At 49.8% G+C, this 26387-nt stretch overlaps 1 protein-coding gene across 1 annotated transcript in view; it reads right to left on the reverse strand.

The window, feature by feature from the left end:
* Window positions 1-26387, reverse strand: part of LETM1 (leucine zipper and EF-hand containing transmembrane protein 1) — a 46135-nt gene that overhangs the window by 4611 nt on the left and 15137 nt on the right. Inside the window, exons 4-13 of the mRNA XM_012812281.2 lie at window positions 21747-21890; window positions 21088-21225; window positions 19414-19617; window positions 12948-13067; window positions 10921-11052; window positions 10278-10421; window positions 9456-9596; window positions 3465-3599; window positions 1443-1630; window positions 378-516 (exon numbers count right to left, since the gene is read on the reverse strand). Coding sequence (XP_012667735.1) covers window positions 378-516; window positions 1443-1630; window positions 3465-3599; window positions 9456-9596; window positions 10278-10421; window positions 10921-11052; window positions 12948-13067; window positions 19414-19617; window positions 21088-21225; window positions 21747-21890 — 1485 coding nt within the window. The remainder of the gene's footprint in view (window positions 1-377; window positions 517-1442; window positions 1631-3464; window positions 3600-9455; window positions 9597-10277; window positions 10422-10920; window positions 11053-12947; window positions 13068-19413; window positions 19618-21087; window positions 21226-21746; window positions 21891-26387) is intronic.

The raw sequence follows: 26387 nt of genomic DNA on the forward strand, positions 1-26387 counted from the left end.
AATAAAAAAAAAAAAAAGCATGTAGCTGGCTCCAGAGTGACACTTCTCACCACACTGCTCTTAATGCTGTGACACTACCTGCCAACAGCGGGAGTGGGCTGTGGACCAGGACATCTGGCACACTTGGGCCTCCCAGGCAGGCGGGCACAGCATGGGTGCGGGTGCTTGGGACACATAAGGAAAATGCTTCGGCAAAAGGGAGCCTGTCATTTAACAGTTCCTTACTCCCAGTGCTGGGGAATAGCCATGGCTCCTGACCTGCTCCTGCAGCAGAGGCAGCAGACCTGGGTGTGGGGGAGGTTGCCCTTGTAGGCACAGGGCGTGGTCACAAGCTGCCCACCCAGACCGTCAGGCCCACAGCAAAAGGTCAGCCCCACCTTGACGAGGTCGTCGATGTTGATCTTGCCATCCTTGTTTTCATCTAGTGCTGAGGCCAGGCTGAGCAGTTTGTTTTCCGGAATGTGCTTGATCTGCTTCATGGCACTGATGAGCTCAGTGACGCTAATGACGTTCTCCCTGGGAGCACAGCCTACATGTGGCTGCCAGCCAGGTGTTCTGTCCCACGGGCCTCCCCACACACCTGTGGCTGCAACTGGTCAGCCCTGACCCAGGTAGTCCACAGTGTATCCACCACTGTGCAGCCCCACACATGGCCAAGAGGTCCCACATCTCTTCCTTTGGGATGGACAGCCTATTTGGCCATCCACACAGGAAACCCCTGGGCCTGGGATCTCCCATGTGCATGCCAGTGAGCCACTGCCCAGGGCACAGCAGGGGGAGAGCCCTGTGGACATCCTGGTCATGGCTACTGGGCAGTGGTCCACAGGGCTGTGGCCCCTGGGGACACTCACTTTGGTCAAGGGGTGACCTCTGACCAGTGTGGGGAGGTGACTCCCCTAGCAGGTGGGTCAACAGGTTAAAGAGAGGACATGCCCTCACTGGGGGGTGGACAAGGTCTTCCAAGAGGGACCCATGGAATGAACAGGCCTCTGTGGCCAGCCTACTGCCAGGCCATGGGCACCTGTTCTGGCTGAGTGGGGACACAGTATGGCCTATGGGGTGCAAGGCATCAGCTGTCATGATGGTGGCTATTTTACTTGCTCAGCGGGCACTCAATGGACAGCAGCTCCCAAGGCCATAGCAGAGCAGTGAGAAGAGGAACTGCACCAGGAGTGTCAGTGAGCAGGGGGTTCAGGAAAGGGCAGAGGCAGAGCAGGAGGAGGGAGCCACAGGAGAGGAGGAGGGGAGGCAGGCAGCATAGGCCTCGGTGGATGGAGACTGGGAGGAGATGGGCAGGAATGCTTGCTCAGAGTCTCTGGCCATAGCTACAGGTCATAGGTGGAGGGACAGCAATGCTCAGAGGCCAAGGTATACCCTTTGGCCACTTGAATCCCAGCAAAGCGCCTACAGGCTGAGACCTGCCCCCACTGGGCCCCACTCACCCCGTGGTCGTCCCCTCAGTGGGGCCCAGCCGGCCAGCCCGCTGACCCGCCTCTAGCTGTGTAATGAGGCCGTCAATCTGCCCGATCATCTGCTGCACCCTCTTTGTCAGCCTCTTGCTGGCTTTAGATTCTTCTACATATTTCTCTTCACCAGTCTTGGAAAGTTCCTTTTTGATCTCTTGTAAGTCCTAAAGAAATTATTTTTGGTTGTAAAGTTTGTCTTTAGAAAAGGTGGGCAGGGCTCGGCGCCTATAGCTCAACCGGCTAAGGCGCCAGCCACGTACACCTAAGGTGTCGGGTTCGAATCCCCAGCCCGGACCCGCCAAACAACGATGATGGCTGCAACCAAAAAATAGCCGGGCGTTGTGGCGGGTGCCTGTGGTCCCAGCTACTTGGGAGGCGGAGGCAGGAGACTCGCTTGAGCCCAGGAGTTGGAGGTTGCTGTGAGCTGTGATGCCACGGCACTCTGCCCAGGGGGACAGCTTGAGGCTCCGTCTCAAAAAAAAAAAAAAAAAAAAAAAGAAAAGGTGGGCAGGAAAGGGGCAGGAAGGTGATCAGCGTGTGCTCCTGGCAGGCACAGGCCGGTCCAACACACCTCCTGGGGAGCCCACGAGGACAACATGGCCTCTACTGACAAAGGCATACAGTGTGACCTCACCATCTGCACCCTCACATCAATCCAGAATTTAAAGGGTGTGGGGACTTTACAATTAAGTGTAACTTGTAAACGTATTTAAGCCCATTAAGTCCCACCACAGAAAGCTACAAAATTTTATTTCTACCTATCATATGAATTTCTTATTTTTGTACATTAAAACATTGCTTTTGTAGAAAATGAAACAGAATCTATTCTGAAATTCAATTTCTTCATATTTGTTAAATAATAAATGAATTAAAGATTCAGGAATTTAGTATCTTTAAATTCCAAGTTGGTTCCCCTATAAGCAAATGTCACAGGGAAGAGAGGGGTGGAGGAGAGTTGAGGAACAACAGGCTGAGATGGTGACACACATCTTGTTTCCGGTGGGGACCCACGAAGCAAGAGAACTGCCATGAGAAAGTTCAAAAAAGGGCAATTATTTTTACCAATCTTAAAATTAGTTACCTTTCCAATAGAGTTATGAAAATATAGTTCTTTTTTTTTGAGACAGTCTCATTATGTCACCCTTGGTAGAGTGCTGTGGTGTCACAGCTCACAGCAACCTCAGACCCTTGGGGTTAAGAGATTCTCTTGCCTCAGTGGCCGGCACCCTACCCACTGAGCTATGGGCACCACCTGATACAGTTCTTTTTAAATCAAATTAGTAATATTTACTTAAAAAAAAAAAAACTGGCTGGGTACAGTGGCTCACGCCTGTAATCCTAGCATTCTGGGAGGACGAGGCAGGTGGACTGCCTGAGCTCACCAGTTTATGAGACCAGCCTAAGCAAGAGCGAGACCCCCTCTCTAAAAATAGCTGGGCATTGTGGCAGGTACCTGTAGCCTCAGCTACTTTGGAGGCTGAGCCAAGAGAATTGCTTTGAGCCCGAGAGTTTGAGATTGCTATGAGCTACGACATCATGGCATATTACCAAGGGTGACAAAGCCAGACTCTGTCTCAAAAAAAAAAAAAAGAACCATCATAGTAAGATTTCATAAGAATCATAGTAAGATTTCACTTATAAGTGAGCAAAGTATTTGTGTGACACCTTCATGTGTTTAGAAACTAAAAGTGCTCACCTGCCACCTGCAAGGCGCAGGGCCACACTCTAGGAGAAGGTGGCCCAGGGAGAACAGCTATGGAGAAGCTACTGCATAAATTTATTTATAACCAGCTTTTCTCTCAAATATCTTTTGGCCAGCTCATTGAGTATCTAATGGAAGTATCATTTAATACTTCAGGGACTGGTAAAGGTGTTTAGGAGCAAGTCTCACCACCCAGAATGTCAGTCCCTGAAATGACCACTCTGCAGAGCCAGGGCAAGGAGCCAGCCCTGTAGAAGATGTGAGTGGCACAGAGGTGCCTGGGCAGCTCCACTCACCTCGCTATAGTCCTGGACATCCCCTTTCAGCAGCTCGAGCTCCTCTTTCTCCTTGGTGAGCGACTTCTTCTGGTCCTTCAGCTTCGAGCATGCGTCGCTGAGGATGTCGATCTCTTCTTTCGTTATCTCCTCTTCCTGGGAAGAAAGCACAACACCAGGCAGAGCCTCAATGGAGGGAGGTTGCTGGCTTTTCTGTTCATTAGACCAGGGCCATGCTGACCATACCCACCACTGTCTGTACTCTTTCCCATGCCCTTACCCACTGGACTGCACTTGTCAGCATGCTACCTGGCAGATTCTGACACATATGTATACCTGTAAAAATACCCCTCAGCCAGGAGCAGGAACCATGGCCCTCCATAGGCTTTCTGCTCCAGTTCTTGCTTGCGGCTGCAGCCGCAGGCACTGCCGGAGCTGAGCACCTGCTCAGCTCTCACTCTGAGATGCGTACAAGTGTTCTGTGTTCTGAGTTGCAAAGCATGTTTACCCATTTACCTATCAATCGACATCACTTCACTTCTTTTCTCTGGCCATTACAAAGCTGTCGTGAATGTTAGTATGTAACTTTTGTGGGGAAATGCCCGAGATTGGGATGGCTGGTCACAGGGTTGGCACAAGCTTGACTCTATAGGAGACCATCAAAGTGCTTTCCACGGACCCCCCAACTCCTCTATGGCCTCACAAGCCCTGGGGGCAACAGTCCAATTTTCTGATTTTTGTCACATTTGCAATCATGTGGTAGTATCTCATTGTGCTCTTAATTTCCATTTCCCTGATGACTGATAATGTGGACTGCCTCTTCAGGTCCTTATTTGGTAACTACATACCTTATTTGGTCCAGTGTCTAGCTTTGTTGCCAATTTTTATTTTTTATTTTCTTTTTTGAGACAGAGCCTCAAGCTGTCCCCCTGGGTAGAGTGCCGCGGCATCACATTTCACAGCAACCTCCAACTCCTGGGCTCAAGCGAGTCTCCTGCCTCAGCCTCCCAAGTAGCTGGGACCACAGGCGCCTGCCACAACACCCGGTTATTTTTTGGTTGCAGCCGTCATTGTTGTTTTGGTGGGCCCGGGCTGGATTCGAACCTGCCACCTTAGGTGTATGTGGCTGGCGCCTTAGCCACTTGAGCCACAGGCGCCGAGCCTGTTGCCCATTTTTAAAACCAAGCTATTTGTCTATTTGTTAAGTCGTGAGAATTCTGTATATGGTCCAGAAACAAGTCCTTTGTCAGGCATACATTCTGCAAACATTTCTTCCCTCCCTGTTCATGACTTGTCTATTCATTTTTTTGAATTTTTTTTTTTTTTTTGGTAGAGATAAGAGTCTCACTTTGTTGCCCTCAGTAGCGTGCCATGGTGTCACACAGCTCACAGCAACCTCCCGGGCGTAGGTGATTCTCTTGCTTTTGCCTCCTGAGTAGCTGGTACTATAGGTGCTCACCACAACGTCCAGCTATTTTTTTTGTTGCAGTTTGGCCGGGGCCGGGTTTGAACCCGCCACCCTCGGTATATGGGGCTGGCGCCCCACCCACTGAGCCACAGGTGCCACCCTTGTCTGTTCATTTTTAAATAAGTGGTTTTTGAAGCAAAATTTTCATGTCAGTAAAAACTAATGCATTGATTGTTTTGCTTTTATGGGTCATGTTTTTGTGCTGTATTTAAGAAACCTATAACAAACCCACGGTCACTAAAATTTTCTAATTTTTATGAAGGAGTTTTATAGTTTTAGCTCTTACAATTAAGTCTATATGATCCTTTCTGAGTTAATTTTTAAATTCTGTGTGCATTATGTAAGAGTCAAGGTTCATCTTTTTACGCATGACTCTCCAGTTGTTCTAGCACAAGCTGGTGAAAAGACCCTTTCCCTGCTAACCTGTCTCAGCACCTTTGGAGAAAATCAATCAACGTTATCTGCATATGGGTTATTCCTTACCTGTCTTTGCTAGTTTTATACTGTCTTGATGACTGTATGTTTATAAAGCTTGCAATCAGGTGAATCCCCTAACATTTGCTATTTTATAAACATTGTCTTAATAATTCTAGGTCCTTTGAATTTGTACATAAATTTTACAACAAGTCTGTTAATTTCTTTCTTTTCTTTTTTTTTTTGAGACAGAGTCTCAAGCTGTTGCCCTGGGTAGAGTGCCATGACATCACAGCTTCCAGAAACCTCAAACTCTTGGGTTTAAGCAATTCTCTTGACTCAGCCTCCCAAGTAGCTGGGAATACAGGTGTCCACCCCAATGCCCGGCTATTTTTTGTTGTTGTTGCAGTTGCCATTGTTGTTTCTTAGCTGGCCCAGGGCAGGTTTGAACCACCACCCGTGGTGTATGCGGCTGGCACCCTAACCATTGAGCTACAGATACCATCTTTTTTTTTGAGAGAGAGATTCTCACTTTGTCACCCTCGGTGGAGTGCTGTAGCATCATAGCTCATAGCAACCTCAAACTCTTGGGCTCAAGTGATTCTCTTGCCTCAGCCTCCCCAAGTAGCTGGGACTACAGATGCCCACCACAATGTCTAGCTATTTTTAGAGGTGGGGTCTTGCTCTTGTTCACTCTGGTCTCAAACCTGTGAGCTCAGGAAATCCACCTGCCTTGTCCTTCCAGAGTGTTGGGATTACAGGCATGAGCCACCGCACCTGGCCCAAGTTTGTCAATTTCAATAACAACAACAAGAAATCTGCTTAGATTATGCAGGTCATGGAGAATCTATATAATCAGTTTGAGAAGAATTTACATCTTACAACACTAAGTCTGTGTGTCCATGAGTTCAGTAAATCTCTCCACTTGTTTAGCTTTTTAATTTACCTCATAACATTTTAAAGTATTCAGTATATAGGTCTTGCATCTTTTTTCAAATTTATCCCTAAGTAATTCATTTTGGGGGAATGCTATAAAAATAACACACTTTTTAAACTTTGAATCTCTATATAGAGAAGTACAACTAATTTTCACATAATAACATCATTTGTGGATAAAGACAGTTTTCCTTTCTGATCTACATGGTTACTTTGTTTTCCTATCTAACTGCCCTGGCTGGGACTGCCCAGCACAAGGCTGAATGCAGTAGTTGGGGTGGAGTCCTCGTCAAGGTCTCCTATTAAAGACTCCGCACTGGCTGCAAGTGCTTCTACAGGTGCTTTGAGTGGGGCCAAGAAAAGTCCCTTCTACTGGGTCATTGGACATCTGTTCATTAGGAACAGATGCTGGATTTTTGTCACATGCTCTTTCTGCAGCTGTCAGGATGATCATACATGGCTTTGGTCCTTTGTTAACATGGTACTTACACTGATTTTTAAAAGTTTAAGCTAATTTGTACGTCCTGGACAAATCCCCACTTGACCATGATCTTTTTATAGAACAGCTGCATTTGAATTGCTAAAAACTTTTGTTAAAAATTTTTACATCTGGCTGGACAAGGTGGCTCATACCTGTCATCCTGGTACTCTTGGAGGCTTAGGTGGGAGGACTGCTTGAACTCAGGAGTTTGAGACCAGCCTGAGCAAGAATAAGAGCAAGACTCCATCTATGCTAAAAATAGAAAAACTTGCCAGGTGTAGTGGTGGGCATCTGTAGTCTCAGTTACTTGGGAGGCTGAGGCAGGAGGATGGCTTGAGCCCAACCAAGGGTTTAAAGTTGCTGTGAGCTATGATGCCATGGCACTCTACCTAGGGTGACAGAGTGAGACTACGTCTCAAAAAAAAAAAAGAATTTGTTTACAAGTGACAGAACAAGATGGCCAAATAGAACCCTCTAGCAACCACCTGCTAGCAGGGCTGCTGAAACTATCTATGTAAGAAAGTACCTTCATAAGAACCAAAAATTCAGGTGAGCAGCCCTAGCACCTGCTAACATGATACCAAGACAAAGTTTCTGCCCTGGAGAGGGCAGGAAAGACAGTCTTCAATTGTCTACACCCCACCCCTTCCCAGCGCTCCCCATGGCCCCATGCAGACATGGTATCTGTGTGCCTCAGGAGGGAGAGTGAAGGGACTTTGCGTGAAGCTCAGTGCTGCCTGTCATCGTGGAGCACACGCAGACCAGCACTGTGCTGGCTCCCACAGTGAGGATGCTCAGCTCCAGTGGGAGAAAGATGCGCGTGGCTTCGCCACTGGATGCCTAAAGGCCTAGGGCTGGGAATACATATGAGTAGCAGTCAGGCCACAAGGACACGGTCCCTGAGCAGCCCCTGGTGCTGCACTGGTCTTGGAGCCAGTGGACTCCGGGTGCAAATGATATACTGTGGTAACCAAGGGAGTGCCTGTGCCACCCCTGCCCCAACTCCAGGCAGTGAAGCTCAGGGAGGGACTCCTCCCACCTGGAGGATAGAGAGGGCAAGTACAGAGGATCTGGGAGCGTGCCTTGGCTCCAGCTCAGCCACAGTAAAATGTATCACCTACCAATTCCTTAAGCCCTGATTCCAGATCTTTGCTACTGGACAGTGTTTCTAGACCCACTCTAGGCCAGGAGGGAATCCTCTCCACTGAAGAGAGGTGCCCAGGCCCTGAGGGATTCACCCCTGCTGACTGTAGAGGTCCTGGGGCTTACAGAGGCAGCAGCAGCAGCTGGGCAGCAGTGGCCACCCCAGTACCGTGGTGGTTTGCAAGGCTGCAGGGCCACCCTGAACAGTGCCATCTGTGGTGGCTGTGGCTGTTGGAGAGCCCACATAATGCCCTCCCCCCCAATCCCAGGCAGCCCAGCACAGAGAGAGTAGGACTTTGCCAAGTCACCAAGGTTGGTCTCCAGGTGCCTCTGATGACCCTGTTCCTGGGTCTAGGGCGCCCCCTAGTGCTGAAATGGTGCAGGAACTGTAACCTCCGGCCAAAACCCTCACGCCCTCTAGTCTCTTAGGAGACCAGAATAAGCAACTACCTCTTCAATGCCCAGACAACCACAAATGTCTACAAGCCTCAAGAACATCTAGGAAAACACGAACTCAGACTCTAGTGACCGACCTTCGAATGACGGGGCTGTGTGGCCCCTTCTCCAGGTCACCCTGGGAACTCAGAGTAGCCAGGCTCCAGGGATTGCTGCCTGATGAACTCCTCCTTCCAGCTGCTTCCATGTTTTCTGGACATGTCCCCAGGGGCCTCAGAGACACCAGCATGGTGAGGACCTGCTTGCCTCAGGCCATTGGCCTCTACCAGGTGAAGTGACACCCTGGAACTCCACCTCCCCCCGCTCACCCCAGATCTCCCAGCATCCAGAAAGAGCCCAGGAGGTACTGGTGCCCTTGCTAGTCCCCCAGGGCAATTGGCCTCTTCCACCACTGCTCCTGAGGTGGTCACCACTCACCCCACGCCTCCCGCCTCAACACCTTCCTCCACCTGAGTCTAAGGCACCACATGCTCCACCTCATAAGTGGCCTTCCCCAACTCTGGGTTGCTGCCTCACCTCCTGCAGAATCCCCAAGCTAAGACCTCAGACAGAAACACCTAGGTTTCTCCAGTGGCAGCTGCCAAGCTGTCTCTGTCTAGCAGACTTTCTCTGCCCAACATGGCCCAAGGTGCCCCATGCAGACAGCACAGAAGCCTGGAGGCTGACAAGGTCCCAGGACGTGCTGTGACGTGCAGGCTGGCGTTCTGGAAGGTGCCCCAAGCTGGGTCACCCAGCAAGTAGACCCTCTAAGGAGGAAGCTCTGCCTTCGGGGACTTCATCAGCTTCCCCTCTGCCCCCCACCCTCCACTGCCTGGCAGCTGATGGGGCCCTAGAGGAGCTTTCAGGTGTTGGCACCTGCCACAGGGAGCATGATGGCCAGGGCACCAGGCTCACTGCAGCAGCCTTACTTGCCAGGTTGCCTGGGCCAAGGCTCAGAACTAAGACAGACTTCTCTCCTCACCCACCAGGCCCCCCAGGGTCCCCATCCTCATGCTCATGCCCTTGCCCCCACTTCCTCTCAGCCTGTCCCCATCCCTGTCCCATGACCGTCCACTAAGCAGGCCACACTCGCCTCAGCCCCCTTGTCCTTAGGAGCTGTTACAGGCCCTGTTACCTTCAAGCCCTCTAGCACTGGGGCAGTGTCCTCCAGGGTCTCTGACTGCAGGGTCACATCAGGCACTTCTGGCTGTGGCTCAGCCACTGGCTGTGGCCCAGCCACTGGCCTCCCAGGGGCAGCTTCCAGCTCAACGTCCTTCTGAAATGCAAGGTCCCACCAGCTCAACACCACACTGGCCTTCCTGATGCTCCATACCAAGCACAGGCGTGAATGACAAAGGCCACACTTTGAAGAGGCCACTGAGCCACACTGGGTGGTACACCTGCCACAGGATCTTCCTGGAGGCTCTCTGTGCAGTTGCCCCAGAACTGGTCGGATCCTGAGGCATCAACAGAGCAGGCCTGAAAACCAGGTCTTGGCTGTGGCCTTTCCCTATGACTCCACCAAGGCCCTCTACCTTGTGTCACCTACAGAGCAGGAGGCTGAATCTGCAGGTGGTGTGCGTGTGGGTGTCCCAGGAGGACCCAGGTACTGAGCTGTAGCATGGCCCAGAGCCTGGGGGCACCTGAGGCTCCTCGGCCAGTACTCCTTCAGGCAATGCCCCTGGCCAGGAGGGTACTGCCTGAGTGCCAGGCTGGGCCCTCTGCAATGACTGGCATCCAGACCAGGGAGAGATGGACAAGCTACATCTCACAGGTACCACTGTGGCTCTCCCTTGGAGAGGCCCCACACCCAGCCATCTTGCCTTTACTGTGTCTTCCTGGCCATTCCAGGAAGGAATGTGGGGCCAAGTATAGGGGCAGGAGGGAGTTTCCAGGAGGCTGGACCTGGATACCCTGTGCCTTACACAGCAGGGCCAGCCCGGGGCCAGCTGCTTACCACTGCCTGTGAGAGCTTCTGCAGCTCCTTCTCCCGATGCTCCTGCTGGATAGCCGCCTCCTCCTGCAGGGTGGCCTCCAGCTTTGCCTTGTTGTCCACCTGCTCACCCTCCAGCTCAGCGGCTTTTACCTGGGCTTCCTTTGCCTTTGGAGAGGAGGGCACACCCATGAGTGAGCCCCAGCAGCCACCAGAGGGCCCTGCTGTGCCCACCCCCTATTATCACTTGAGTGCTGTCACCATGAGGGCACCACACAAAAGAGACAGCAAGTGCGGCTGGGACGCTGCCCATGAGTTAGGAAATGCTGAAAGGCACCGAGGGTCACCTCCTGTGCTCAACAAATGATCCCTTGATGCTCAGAGAAAAAACAGATATAGATATTACTGGTAAAAACAGGTGGTGTTGTGTCACAGTGTCACAGATGCGCTGTGTAGGGCCAGCCCACGGTGGGGTCAAGGCGGCTCCAAGTGGCTGTGCCATGCTGGGGGCAGGACAGGTAGGTGAGGGGCACTGGGTGGACCTGGGGGCTCTGGGGTGGGGCTCCCACAGCAGAGTATGTCAGTGTTCCAGGGCCCCCCTTTGTGCCCCAGTAGAGAGGGGCCACTTACAAATAGACCAGGTGAAGGGGCCTTCCGACACACGTACCACTATCTCTGGAAGGGTCTGCAGCGTGGATTTGAGCTGGTCGGCAGGTGAGAGGGTGTCCGGGAGGTACATGGCTCGGGACAGTATGAGCAGCGACGTGGGGATCTCCTGGTGCAAGTGCAGGTCCAGCCACTGGAACCCAAGACCCCACTCTCATCAGATGTACTGCTCTCACCCCACCTGCCACTCCCACAAGGTGGCCTAGGCCCCTCAATCCTGGAATGTTCTTCTGCTGTTCTGATGTGGTCGGGGAGTGCAGAGGAGTGGTGCAAAGGCCAAAGCAGGACCTGTACCAACCAGTCCACTAACCCACAGGAAGGAGCTCTCTAGGGAAGACAAATCACAAGCTTTACGGGCCTGCTTATGGCTCTACCGCAGCACCTCAGACAAGGACCACCTTGGCAAAGATGCCTGTGGCGTCCAGCGGGTCTGCAGTCACCACCAGGGGCCTTACAACTGCAACCAGGCTCTCCCCTTACAAAGAGCCCAAATGCACATGTGGGACGGCCAGAGGCAGCACCACTGGGTTTGCTTAGCCTCAAGTGCAGCAGGCCAGTGTCAGACTACTGTAGTGACACCAAGACAACCTTCAAAGGGACAATAAAATACCATGACAGTGTTTAGACACAAGCTGAACACAGGAAAGAGATGAGGAAAACACCCTAAGAACGAGGGAACGTGGGCAGAGGTAGTCAAGAGGAGAACATGTGGGCACTTCACATCTAGAGCCTCACCTGCCACAGTCTCCTGGGCAGGGATGGTGCCCACAAGCCTGCCTGTCACAGACATCTCTGTGTGCTGCCTGCTTCTGTGCTCCAGAAGGCTTTGAATGGCACTGGGATGGTCCACACAACCAAGCCAGGCAAACCACAGAGAGGGTTCTGCATCAAAGACGCAGCCCACAGAAGACTAAGGGGTGAGGCTTGTATCACATTATAGACACCGTCTATGTCACAGAGGGAAGCGGTGTTCTACATCTCATCAGCACTTGAAGGTGCGTGAAGAACTGCACTGGGAGGTGACTGCCAAGAGGGGCAGTGGCAGGGCAGCTGGGAGAGAAACAGGCTCAAGCCCTGTTCCCTTTAAGCCTTCTGATATAAAAAATGAATGCCACCAACCCAATGCATACTCTGCTCCATCTGACCATACCAGGTGTCATACAGATCTGGTCCTTTAAGGAGCTGGAAGGCAAGTGCACTAACACCTAGGCAGGTGGGAGGGAGCCCCCATGTATCAGTCACCTGCTCCAGGGTACCCAAGAGAATGGCCAGCTCTAGAGGGCAGACTGGGTCACGTTTCTTAAACCTTCCCTGGTCTCACTTAAGAAAGACAGTTAAGACTGCGCAGTGGCTCAGGCCTATAATCCCAAGCTGAGGTGGGAGGATCTCTTGAGCACAGGAGTTTGAGCCCAGCCTGAGCAAGAGCAAAACTCTGTCTCTACCAAAAACAGAAAAACTAGCCGGACATCATGGCGGGTGCCTGTAGTCTCAGCTACTCAGCAGGCTGAGGCAAGAGGACTGCTTGCGAGGAGTCTGAAGTTGCTGTGAGCTAGGTTGATGCCATAGCACTCTAGCCAGGGTGACAGAGTGTAACCTTGTCTCAAAAGAAAAAAAGTCAAAATGTGTACATGTCCCAGAAATTTTAAAGGAAATGAACCTCAGGCCTCATATAACTACAGATAACCAAGAGAAAAATAAATTACTAAGGTTTTTAAAATAAACCAAAATCAGGTAAGAAAAACCAAAGCGATACTTGAAAGGCTACCAAAATTGAGAACACAGGGATGTGTGTACATGCATGTGTGTGTTTATGTGGTAGGACCTGAAGGTTAATAACAGCCCCCAGCCTCCAGGAGCCCCAGGTGAGTCACAGCCTGGCCTCACCAGGTCACCCAGTTTGAGTTTCAGAAAAAAGCCTTCAGTCTCTGGTGGCTTTCTGATCTTGGAAGTTTCCCACAGCAAGCCTGCATAGGTCTGGAGGGGAGGGAAAGCCCTAGATGTAACTGTCCCCACGCCTCAGACTCGCACCTGCTTCAGCTGGTCCCTCAGACGGTCTTCTGTGACGCCAAGGGCCCGCATGCCCCGTGCCCGACATGCTGCTTGCAATTCCTTGACATTGAGGCTGTCCACTCCTTCCTCAGCAATCAGCTGGAAAAGGAAGGCAAGTAATTATCAATTTGAAAAGTCTTCAGTGGTTCACGGTATTTAAGTAACACACCTGGGAATAAGCCCAAAAGGCTGTATGTGCCTAGAAAAAAGATAAACCACCACCAAAGCCCAGTTGTAGGTTTGAAGTGACTGGAACCTCCTGACAGAGGTCAAGGATCTTGGGAAGCTGTAAGACAGCCGGACTAATGCCAAGATGTAAAGAAGCCACTTCTCCTCATCCCTGCTCAGGGACGTGGACCTTTTCCTCAGCATGCTCAGAGGATGGGCCTACACCACCTGTTTCTCCTGATAAACACAGTCCACCATCTGCCAAAGTATTCTCAGGGTTCCAGGATAGAAAAGGAAGGAGGGAGAGAGAGAAGGGGAAAGGGTTCCAAACATGGTGAAGATGTATCTTGGCCTCATACCCAAAGGGGCTCCCTTTCCTCTCCTTTGGCCTGAGGCCATAATAACCTGCATCTGGAAAAGCAAACAGAAAGACCAGAGACAGGGGCAAAGGTCATACAAGCAGCAACAGGGGAGAAGAGAGAAGAAACAGAGAAGTTAACAATAGCTCCTGCCAGATAAGAACATTACAGAAATGGAATCACCCAGCACAAAACCAGCACCTAACCTCATGGCTCCCTGAAGACCCCTCATTTGCTGTCCATGTCCAAGGTCAGGTCCTAGTAACTGCTAAGAGCAGTGAAGGCCTCTGGGTTGTTTTCAGCTTGTTCCTTCTGAGTAAAGCTGCTCCTTGTCTCTGTCTCCTTGTCCTCCTGTACACAGTGTAAACTCTGCTCTGCTTTCTCTACGGCACACCTGAGTCTGCCTCTGGGGACCCTGCTACACAGACCTTGCTCATCATCACCCACTGGTGCTGTCACTTCACCAGTCAGGACAGTGTAGACAGCTCCCCTGCCCACTTGTGATGGTGTCTCACACATCCCCCTCCACCTGCACCAGACATCACTTTGTGCTACCATTCTGCCTCCATTACAGGCATGGAGGAGAGTGTAACAAGTCATCCCACAATGTAGCTTGACATGTTCATTCTTCCTGATGCCCCAGGGTTCCTTCTTTTAGTGTTTCCTTTCTGGTCAAAGAACTTCCTTCGCCCTCTTGTAGGGTAGGTCTGCTGGTGACAGACTGTTGTTTCCTTTCATCTGAGAATGTCTCAGTTGCCCCCTCACTCTGTTTGTTGGCTGTAGACTCTTGGCTGGCAGTTCTTTCCTTTCAGTACTTGAAAAATATTGTTCTCCCTGCTATGGCCTCCACAGTTTCTGCCGAGAAGCCCACTGTCACTTCAAGCATTTTCCCCCACAGGTAAAGGTGCTGTTCCCTCTCACTGCTTTCAAGGTACCTGTCTCCAGTGTCCCTGACTCTGATGTGTCTTGGTGTATGTTTCTTTGGGTTTGTGCTATTTGGGACTCACTTGGCTTCTTAAATTTGCAGATTTTTGTCTTTTACTAAACCTGGGAACTTTTCAGATATTACTTCAGGTGCTGTTCCAGCCATGCCCTCTTCCTTCCTCTGTCTGCAACTCTCAGGACCCAGATTTTAAGCACTTGCTACAGAAAAGCTGGCTCAGCACCATAGCTCAGTGGTTACAGTGCCAGCCACATACACTGGGGCTGGTGGGTTTGAACCTGGCCCGGGCCAGCTAAATAATAGACAACTGGAACAAAAAAATAGCTGGGCACTGTGGCAGGTGCCTGTAGTTCCAGCTACTTCGGAGGCTAAGGCAAGAGAATTGCTTAAGCCCAAGAGTTTGAGGTTGCTGTGAGTGTGATGCCTTGGCATTCTACTGAAGGTAATATAGTGAGACTGTCTCAAAAAAAACAAAAAACACATAGAACAGCTGTGGAGTTCGTGTTCTCCCCGTTTTCTGTGTTCAGAGGGGCAGTTTCCATCATTTTACCTCAAAGGTCACTGGTTCTGTCTTTGATCTTCTAAATTCTGCTGTGAAGCCTACCTGCAGAATTTTTTATTTTAGTTATTATATTTTTTAGTTCTAAGTTTCCACTTTTCCGGTTAGGTTTCCGTTCGTGTTTTTTTTTTTTTTAATTTATTGGGGGGAGGAAGGGTATTTTTTGTTTTTCTTTTTTAAGAGACAGAGTCTCACTTGATTGCCCTTGGTAGAGTGCTGTAGAGTCACAGCTCACAGCAACCTCCAACTCCTGGGCTTAGGCGATTCTCTTGCCTTAGCCTCCCGAGCAGCTGGGACTACAGATGTCCACCACAATGCCCAGCTATTTTTTGCTGCAGTTTGGCTGAGGCCGGGTTTGAACCCACCACCCTCGGTATATGGGGCCGGCGCCCTACTCTCTGAGCCACAGGCGCCACTCTCCATTCATTTTTTCAATCTTTTTCTCTTTGCTGAGACTTTCTATATCCCATGTGTTTCAACCTTGTAACAGCTGCTGAGACACTATTGTGAAGGCTGCTACAAACCCTTTGTCTGGTGTTTTGTTTTGTTTTTTTTTGGGAGAGGGTCTTGCTTTGTCATATAGGCTAGACACAGGGGTCCTCAAACTTTTTAAACAGGGGGCCAGTTCACTGTTCCCTCAGACCATTGGAGGGCCAGACTGCAGGCCCCCAGGACGAGTTGGCTGCTAAGCAGGATAGGCAGCGGCAGCAAAAACACCCAGCGGACCGGATAAATGTCCTCCACGGGCTGCATGTGGCCCACGGACCATAGTTTGAGGATGCCTGGCTAGACTGCTGTGGTTATCATCGTAGCTCATTGTAGCCTCCAAGTTCTGAGCTCAAGCAATCTGCCTCAGCCTCCCAAGTAGCTGGACTGCAGGTATCTGCCACAATGCCTGGTTAATTTTTCTGTTTTTAGTAAAGATGGGGTCTTGCCCTTGCTCAGGCTGTCTCGAACTCCTGAGCTCAAGGGATCTTCCTGCCCTGGCCTCCCAGATGTTAGGATTATGAGCCACCGAGCCTGGCTGGGTGTTTCTAATACCTGTCATGCTGGTGCTGGCAACTAGTGGTCACCTTTTTTTGATTCACTCTGAGAGATCGTCCCAGTTCTTAGCATAGCAAATGATTTTGGATTTCAATTTGAATATTCTGGGTACTATGTTAGAAGAATCTGGACCTTATTTCAATCTTCTGTCTTGGCTGGCTTCCTCTGATGCTACTCTAGAATGGAGCAGGGAGTATGCTCTAACTTTTATAGGTTTTGTAGATGACCATTTGGCATCTATTAATCACAGAGCCAAGCTAAAGCCTGAAGTTGACTGTACTGCCCCTGAGGCTCTGCTTTCCCAGACCAATCACAATCCCTAGCAGTTGTCTTACTTCCTGCCCCATCAGCACACTGCCAGCTGGCTCCTGCACACAGGAGTGAAGGCAGAGCCCTCTTCCTCACAGGTGTTCAGCTTTTGGTGGCCACATGACATACTATGCTATGTTTCCAGAGAAGACATAACACTTCTTTTTTTTTTTTTTTAAGACAGAGCCTCAAGCCGTCCCCCTGGGTAGAGTGCTATGGCACCACAGCTCACAGCAACCTCCAACTCCTGGGTGAGTCTCCTGACTCTGCCTCCCAAGTAGCTGGGACCACAGGCGCCCGCCACAATGCCTGGCAATTTTTGGTTCCAGCCGTCATTGTTGTTTGGTGGGCCCAGGCTGAATTTGAACCCACCATCTTAGGTGTATGTGGCTAGTGCCTTAGCCACTTGAGCCACAGGAGCCGAGCCCATAACACGTTTCTGTTGACAGCATCATGTTGTTATTCAGTCATGTTCCTAAATCCAATCACAGGCACATTTTGAGACAGGTCCAAGTGCTGCCTCGCTTGGCATCCAGGATCCCATTTGACACCTCAGGGGAGAGGCACCTCTAATAACGGTTAGGGTCAGGATGAACGAGCGCTCCAGACACCTCCCTAGCTGGGTGGGTGGAAGGAAGTGCCTTGTCACTGCTGGGCAGTGGGCAAAGTCCTGACTTTCCACTCACCCCTTGATCCCACCCCACCATTAAGGGGCATGTGTTGTTGCTGTCAGCTGAGGGAGAAGGCCAGGTTCCTCTGCCAGGTCCCTCTGCCAGGTCTCCCCCCCTTGAAGGTGTGGGGAAGGTTGCTGGCTACCAGCTCCTGGGGATGAAAGAGCCAAAAACAGAAAAACAAGACCCACATAGCACTTTGAGAGGCTGAGGTGGGAAGACTGCCTGAGGCCAGGAGTTGAGATCAGCCTAAAGAACACAGCAAGATCCTATCTTTATAAAAAATAGAAGTTCAGGCTCGGCGCCTATAGCTCAACCGGCTAAGGCGCCAGCCACGTACACCTAAGGTGGCGGGTTGGAATCCCCAGCCCGGACCCGCCAAAACAACAATGACGGCTGCAACCAAAAAATAGCCGGGCGTTGTGGCGGGCGCCTGTGGTCCCAGCCACTTGGGAGGCAGAGGCAGGAGACTCGCTTGAGCCCAGGAGTTGGAGGTTGCTGTGAGCTGTAATGCCACGGCACTCTGCCCAGGGGGACAGCTTGAGGCTCTGTCTCAAAAAAAAAAAAAAAAAAAAAAATAGAAGTTCAAGGCTACAGAGAGCTATAATGTTGTCAGTGCTCTTCAGCCTGGGTGACAGAGTGAGACCCTAGCTCAAAAAAATTTTTTTTTAAATTAAGTTTTAAAATAAAGAAAAATACCTACAGACCTCCTAGCTATGAGAGTAATCAATATGAGCTCTGACTAGCATGCTAAAAAAAACAGATGACAAGATGGATGGTTATACCTGAGAACTCTAATAAAACACCAAACAGAATTTCTAAAACTGAAATTAAGAACTCATAAGTAACAGAGTGGATCCAAAGAGAGGATCAGTAACTCAAAAGCAAAAAAAGACGTGAAACACAGAAAAGCAACATTGCCGAGACCAGACTGAGAAGGCTGATGGCAGTTACATCCCGGGGGGTGGGCAGAGGGTGAAAGAAGAGTTTCTAGAGATAACGGAGCATCACAACCAACAAACAGATGGACACAGAACAGACACATCTACACACACTGTTATAAAATGGCTAAAAGCCACCAAATAAAGAGAAAATCTTAGAAGCTGCCAGAAAAGATAGATATCTTCAAAGGCCCTCCAGCTGACCTCCTGGAGAGAGTGTGGAGTGCAGGAAGAGCAGAGCGCCAGGCCCAGAGCTGTGTGCCCATGTGACACACTCTGCTAACAGGACAGGCACATGAGACACATCCAGCAGGCGGAACCTAAGACGCCAACACAGCAGGCCTATGTTCTAATAAGAAGCATTAGAGGAAGTTCTCTGTGAAGAAGAAATGATCAGGATAGAAACACAGGGACGCAGGTGGAGGAAAGTACCATGAGGAGGGTAAAGCAGAGGTGCCTGGAGATAAGATCAGGCTGTGAAGGCAGAATCCTACTGTGGGGACAGGAACAGAGCTCTGTGTCCTCAGGTGCCAGCACCACCAGCAGCTGTCTATAAACTCTAGGAGACTCATGCAGTAATGAGTAAGTAATAAGCTAATGGAAGGGGATAAAATAATCTAAAAAAGCCAAAAAAGACCCAGGTACTCAGAAGGCTAAGGCTGAAGGATTGCTTGAGCCCAGGAGTTCTAGGCTGAACTCCACCTAGGTGGTGACAGAGACTCAAAAAAAAGAAAAAAAGAAAAAAAGGCCTGGTGTAGTGGCTCATGCCTGCAATCCCAGCATTCTAGGAGGCTGAGGCAGGTGGACTTGAGGCAGGTTTGAAACCAGTCTGAGTTAAGAGTGAGACCCCTGTCTCTAAAATTAGATGGGTGTTGTGGCAGGTGCCTACAGTCCCAGTTACTTGAGAGGCTGAGGCAAGAGAATCGCTTGAGCCCAAGAGTTTGAGGTTGCTGTGAGCTATGATGCTACGGCACTCTACCAAAGGTGTCAAAGTGAGACTCTGTCTCAAAAAAAAAAAAACTAGAGTAAAAATGTGTGCTAAAAGGTATTTATTGCAGTGTTGTTTGGGGTAGCAAAATGTTAGCTAAAGTGCTAGTTAAATAAATTATGGTATATTCATCTACTGAAATGCCAGTCAGTCATTAAAATTCATCTTTTCAATGAACATTTAGTGACATGGGGTGGCCCTCAAAATGTCATGCCAAGTGACAACCTGTAAGGGCTGAGTGATTCAGATGCATGCACACTAGCTGTGGTGCACACTCAGGACAGGTGGGGAGAAATTCACACCATCTAGTCATGGTCTGGGAGTGACAAGACGGCCAGTGATCTTGTCTTTTGCAGTTCAGTGTTTTCCAGTTTCCATGCCAACGGCGCAATACTCGTGCAACCAGAAGAAAAGGTAAGACCCCAGAGAAGCAGTGCCAAGCCTGGGTGGCATCTGCGCTCACCTTGTCATCGGCCTTTATGGACCGCAGCCGCATGGTGAGCTGGAAGCGCAGGAAGTTGTTGGTGCCGATGGACTGCAGCTCCAGGAGTTTGCACAGTGCCACCAGCTGCGGCCGCGTCAGGTTATCCAGGGTCAGCTCATCTTCAAACAACTTAGAAAAACGCATGATTTCCTCATTGCTAGGTCTTTCCCCAGTCTCCCGGATCTGTAGAAATAATTGCAAGTGTTAGACGCCAGGCCACAGGTGTGTTCTCCAGCTCCTCCAGCCTCAGGCCCTACATCTGATCCTGGACCACTGACCTCTCACCTATGCTCCTCCTGGCAGCTGCACCACACCTCAAAGACAAACTGCTGACTTCTGCCAGGACTGGGCACAGTCTGGGCTTGCCTGGGGCGATGCTGAGACTGCCACTGCAGCCAGATAGCACAGGCAGCATCTGAGCCAGCAGAGCCAAGGTGTTTCTACTGGGGGAGGCCTGGGACCCTTCCCCACTACACAGTTGGCTTTGGGGCGGCACCTGTGGCTCAAAAGGGTAGGGCGCTGGCCCCATATGCTGGAGGTGGCGGGCTCAAACCCAGCCCCAGGCCAAAAAACTAAAAAATAAGTATCAGGGCGGTGGGTGGCCACCTTTGAGCCCCTTTCCCGTAAGGGCCCAACTTTCTTGCCCTTTAGGAAGAGGACTAAGCCATACATCTTGGACTACTTGGGGCCTTTGGGTGACTACCTGTATCTCCTCCTACCCAGTGGAAAAGCCACCAGCTATGTCTGCCCAGAGCTGGATTGGGATAGTCCCTGGCAGAGAGGGCAGATGAGAGGGGCCAGCCTGACTTGGCACCCACCCCCAAGGGCTCCCCAAAGTGCCTGTGTAGAACACTAACTCCAAGAAACAGTACAGGTGTGGCCCTAAGGGAGGGAACGCCACCCCCAGCACACTCTAACCTCAGTGGCCACAAGCCCACTCTTCTCAGGAGCTGGCATCTCACAGTAGCCCAGGAAAGGCAGGACCCATCCCCTCTAGCTTCAGCCTCACCAGCCCCCCAGGGCTCCTGTTGCCTGCAGTCCCCATGGCTGAGCCCAGCTCCTCTGTAGTTAGAACAAGGTTTGCAATCTTTTCTGTAAAGGGCCACATTGCTGATCCTTTGGGCTGTGGCTGTGGGAACCACATGCCCCTATGCTGCACCATGAAGACACTGCAGACAACATAGGTGAGGACTAGGACTCCTGGCCTAAGCTCTGCCTGCACCACGGACAGTCTCTGAATCTAGAAAGTGGGGCACGTCCTGCAAACTCAGTGACCCTGGGACATCCACAGGGATCCTCCAGGGTACCCATTCTCCCCCCATTCCCTACCTCACTGGGCACATGGCCACAGGAAGGCCCCAAGATCTGCCCCTTCCTCCCCCACTTCTCCTGCATAGATCAGCCACAGCAGCTCCATCTTCCTGAGGATCTGGAGAGGCCTGACCTGTTGCAGCCATCCCCAGCCAAGCATCTTGGTTAAAGTCCCTGAAGGAGCAGCCAGCACCTGCTTGGGGCCGCACTCTCTGCTAAGGAGAGACAGAGGGAAGAGAGAAAAGCCAGGAGGACTCCCAGATAAGGTGCAGTGGCACTCTGAGGTGCTAACCAGCCTGGGTCAATGGGCAAGGTCACAGGGGCTCAGGAGCATCACAGCACCTTCTGGAAAAACACGGAGAAGTCTTTGGTGGCACTGCCCTTGGCTGCCTTGTTCTTCAAGGCCATCTCTTCAATGGTGTCCTGGAGGAACTTGGCCAGCTCTAGCTTGACCCGAAGCTCCTTCTTTAGCCTCTCCTCCTGCAAGGGCAAAGAGAACGTGCTATGCTCCAGCACCCGGGCCCACAGACAGCACCAGAAGGAATAGCCCCTTGCCCAGCCCCATGCCCTGTAGCAGGTCACAGAAATCTCACTCTCATCCAACCAAGGGCATTATGCTCTGAAGCTCTATCTCATAGTTTCAAAAAATATGTGACCCTCTAGAGGAGAGATTGGCAGTTTTTCCACAAAGGGCCAGATATTAAAGCTTCCTGGCTCTGTGAGCCACAGACTAGACACGCATGACAGCGTGGCCCTGCACTAGAGGATCTTGCAGCCCACGAATGGGTCTCACCCATGGCATGCAGAGTGCTGGTCTAGAAAAACCATACTTTAAGACATGTTTAAAGAGAAGTAAGTCCGAAACCCACTAAATAATTATAGTACAGCAGTACAACATGACAGCAATATAGAGTTCCCGAAACACCAGTCACAAACAAGGCAGCTATACCCATGAATTCTGGATCCATTCTGAAATGAGCCTGCTACTACATGTCCCTCACCTTGATGGACTGGGTCTCAAATGTGGATGGCAACATGTTGGGGAATAGTTTCACGGCCACTGGTAGCAGGAACTCCATGAAGGGCACCACCACAAACACAAGGAAGGGCACCAGGCGGAAGAGGTCGGCACAGATCCGGAGAAACTGGAGAGAGGAGAGACTCCGTGAGCACGGGACAGAACACACCTGAAACGGGGGCAGTCATCCATGCACAACAACAGGCAGCAACTGAAAGGAATCTCCAAGGGCTCTAGTTCTAAACCCACTCAGCAGACATCTCCTAACACTCATTTCAAACCACATGCCCATGGCCTTCAGGGAAACAGGTGCAGAACTAACAGTGTGGGGCCTGGGTGCTTTCAGCAATCCACTCCTGCAGGTACCCTGGCCATGTCCTAGGCTGAGAGGCCAGGAGGCCACAGCAGCAGGTGACCAGGAAGAAGGCTGGGCCACACTATCCAGCCAGCACACTCTGCAGAGAAAAGAGCTCACCACATACTTGTCCTGTGTTTCCTTAGATGGCTAAATCTAAAACCGTGCCACAAAGCCATCATTAGAAAAAACCCAAGGGCTTCTGTGACATACATAAACCAATGTCTGATGCCATTAAAGAAATGTGTGAGTCGGGCGGTGCCTGCGGCTCAGTGAGTAGGGCACTGGCCCCATATACTGAGGGTGGCAGGTTTAAACCCAGCCCCAGCCAAACTGCAGCAGGGGGAGAAATGTGTGAGTCAAAATAATCAGAGAACCCTGACTAATCACTGCTGGGCAACTGAGAAGCTCAACTTTCCCTTCAGTCCCACATCCCTGCTTCTCAAACTTTTGAACTCAAACAATCCTCCTGAGTCAGCGTCCCTAAGAGCTGGGACTACAGGCAGCACCACAATGCCAGCTAGTTTTTCTATTTTTAGTAAAGATTCGGTTTCACTTTGCTCAGGCAGTCTTGAACTCCTAAGCTTAAGCAATCCTCCCACCTCAGCCTCCCAGAGCGCTGGGATCCCCTGAGAGGGGAGAACTGAGGAGGATAGGTGTGCTCCCACTTAATGAGCCCAATGTTAGGGTATATGGTACACCTCTTGGGGGTGGGACATGATTATAAGAGGGACTTTAACAAATGCATAATTTGGTTTCTCTGAACATTTTATATATATAGAACCGTGATGTGCTCTTTTGAGTGTGAAGTGTTTAGGGTGCAACATCCTCTTGATAAACTGGGCCCTTTACCACCAGGACATGGCCCTCTTTACCCAGGTAACACGCTGCTCTGAAATTTCCTTTGAATTAACTATAGGCATATCAGCCTTCTTTTGATTAGTAGTAGCATAATTTACCTTTCTTCATCCTTTTATTTTTAATTTTTTCTTTTTGAGATGGGGGTCTTGTTTTGTCACCTAGGCTGGAGTGCAATGGCATCATGATAGCTCACAGCAACCCCAACTCTTGCCTCAGCCTTCTGAGTAGCTGGGACTAGAGGTGCCCATCACAAAGCCTGGTTAGTTTTTTTATTTTTAGTAGAGACAGTGTCTGGTTGGTGTCAGGTTGGTGTCAAACTCTTGACCTTAAGCGACCTCCCACCTTGGCCTCACAGAGTGCTGGGATTACAGGCCTGAGCCATGGTACTCAGTCTTTAATCTATTTGTATCTCTGTATTTAAAATGTTTTCATTAGATTGCATTTAGCTGGGCTCGGCACCTGTGGCTCAAGCGGCTAAGGCACCAGCCACATACACCTGAGTTGGTGGGTTCAAATCCAGGTCAGTCAAATAACAATGACACCTGCAACCAAAAAAACAAAAAGCAATAGCCAGGCGTTGTGGTGGGCACCTATAGTCCCAGCTACTTGGGAGGTGGAGGCAGGAGATGCGCATGAGCCCAGGAGTTGGAGGTTGCTGTGAGCTGTGATGCCACAGTACTCTACCCAGGGGGACAGCTTGAGGCTCTGTCTCAAAAAAAAAAAAAAGATTACATTTAGTTGGGTCTTACCTTTTCATCTAATCTGACAATCTCAACAATTTATTAATAAAACTAAAGAAGAGGGTGGTGCCTATGGCTCAGTGAGTAGGGTGTCAGCCCCATATACCAAGGGTGGTGAGTTCGAACCCAGCCCTGGCCAAACTGCAACAATAAAAAAAAAACTAAAATAGAAAAACCAAAGTAGATGCAGAAAAAGCATTTGATAAAAAATCCCAAATCTGTTCCTGATATAAACTTTGACAGAATTAACAAAAAAGACACTAAAATCAACAGCTGATCTGGTAAATCTGCAAGATATAAGATTGACATATAAAAACAATTGTAAGGCTGAGGTAGGTGGGTCACTTGAGCGCAAGAGTTCCAGACCAGCCTGAGCAAATCGAGACCCCCCATCTCTACTGAAAATAGACAAACTAGCTGGGTGCTACTCAGGAGTCTGAGACAAGGGGATTTACTCAAAACCAAGAGTTTGAGGTTGCTGTGAGCTATGATACCATAGCACTCTACCCAGGACAACAGAATGAGGCTCAAAAAAATAAAAAAAAAAAAAAATAAATAAATAGGCCAGTTTGGTGGCTCACACCTGTAATCTCACACTTGGGAGGCCGAGGCGAGTGGATTGCCTGAGCTTACAGGTTCAAAACCAGACTGAGCCAGAGCGAGACCCCACCTCTAAAAAAAGCCAGGCATTGTGGTGGGCAGCTATAGTTCCAGCTACTTGGGAGGCCGAGACAGGAGGATCGCTTGAGACCATAAGTTAGAGGTTGTTGTAAGCTATGACACTACAGTACTCTAACAATGTTGACAAAGTGAGACTCTGACTCAAAAATAAATAAATAAATAACAATTTAAAAAATAGTATATTCCCACATATAATACTAACAATGAACAATTAGAACTTGATAGGCAGGGTGAGGCGGTTCATGCCTATAATCCTAGCACTCTGGGAGGCCGAAGTGGGTAGACTGTCTGAGTTCACAAATTTGAGACCAGCCTGAGCCAGAGCAAGACCTTGTCTTAAAAAATAGCCGGGTGTTGTGGTAGGCACCTATAGGCCCAGCTACTTGGAGGCTGAGGCAGGAGAATCGCTTGAGCCCAAAAGTTGGAGGCTTCTATGAGCTGTGACACCACAGCACTCTACTGAGGATGACAAAGTGAAACTCTGTCTCAAAAAAAAAAAAAAAAAAAGAAAGAAAGAATTTGAAAAATTTTAAATTCCATTTACTGGCAATTGCCAAAAATAAGTGGAGAAGCCATCCCAGTGTCTGGACAGATGGTACACACAAGTGAGGTCTATTCATACAACAGAATATTAATCATATCCTCCAACATGGATGAACCTTGAAGACATTTTCATAAATGAAGTTAAACAGTCAGAAAAGGGCAAATCCTGTGATTTCACTTACATGAGGTCTTTAGAATCATCAAATCCACAGAGATAGAGTCCGATAATGGCTGCCAGGCACTGTAGGGTCACTGTTGACCCTGTGTGCTGTTGTCCTGACATGTTACTCTAAAGCAAGGGTTCTCAACCTCCACTCCTTTGTAACAATGAAAATACATCCTGCATTATCAGATATTTAGATTATGATTCATAACAGTAACAAAATTACAGTTATGAAGTAGCAACCAAAATACTTGTATGGTTGGGGGTCACCACAACATAAGGAACTGTATATTAAAAGGTTGTGGCATTAGGAAGGTTGAGAACCACTACTAAAGCATGGCTGCAGAGTGGCCTCCTGTGTCCTGGGGCTCAGAAACACACCTTTTCCCCTGACTACTGCAGGACCTGAGCAGGCACAGACTTCCTGACTGCCTCTCTCCTACACTGCCCTCCCAGGCAAGCTTGCTGCTGCTCTCTGCTTAAAACAGTTAGCAAGTACCCAACAGCTACCTAAACTCAAATCACAGCACTTCAAATTTATCAGCCATTTAAATCATATTCATTTAAGTTTTATTTGCTTATTTCGTAATTTCTTTTTTCTTTTTTTGAGACAGAGTCTCATTTTGTCATCTCAGTAGAGTGCTACTGCATCATAGCTTACAGGAACCTCAAACTCTCAGGCTCAAGTGAACCTTTTGCCTCTGCCTCCCAAGTAACTAGGACTACAGGCCATAGTGCCCAGTTATTTTTGACATGGGGTCTTGCTCTTACTCAGGCTGGTCTTGAACTCCTGAGCTCAAGCAATCCATCTGCTTCAGCCTCCCAGAGTGCCAGGAATATAGGCATGAGCTACCACACCTGGCCTTATCTTGTAATTTCCTTCTCTCTTTTTTATTTTTTGGTTTTCAATTTTTATTGAGGGCCATGAGAGAGGGGTAGCCTCCTCTCTGTGGATGGAGGTGCTCATGGTTTCTTTAGTCACTCCCAGTTTAGGGCTTGGGGTCCCGGGGGTTGCTGGACACGTCAGGCACGTGCCCATCACTTTGGAAGGGCACTGGATAGTTATAGGGCGTGGCCTTGTTGATCATGATAAAGTACCTGGTGTAGGGACTGAGTGGGGGCAGAATAATAGCGAGTCCCGAGATGGTCAAAGACAAGATCAGCACTGGCTCCTTGGCCCAAGCATTTTTTCTTTTTTTTTTTTTTTTGAGACAGAGTCTCAAGCTGTCCCCCTGGGTAGAGTGCCGTGGCATTACAGCTCACAGCAACCTCCAACTCCTG

The sequence above is a fragment of the Otolemur garnettii genome, unplaced genomic scaffold (assembly GCF_000181295.1).
Source record: "Otolemur garnettii isolate 467f Iridium unplaced genomic scaffold, OtoGar3 scaffold00198, whole genome shotgun sequence".
Taxonomy (NCBI): domain Eukaryota; kingdom Metazoa; phylum Chordata; class Mammalia; order Primates; family Galagidae; genus Otolemur; species Otolemur garnettii.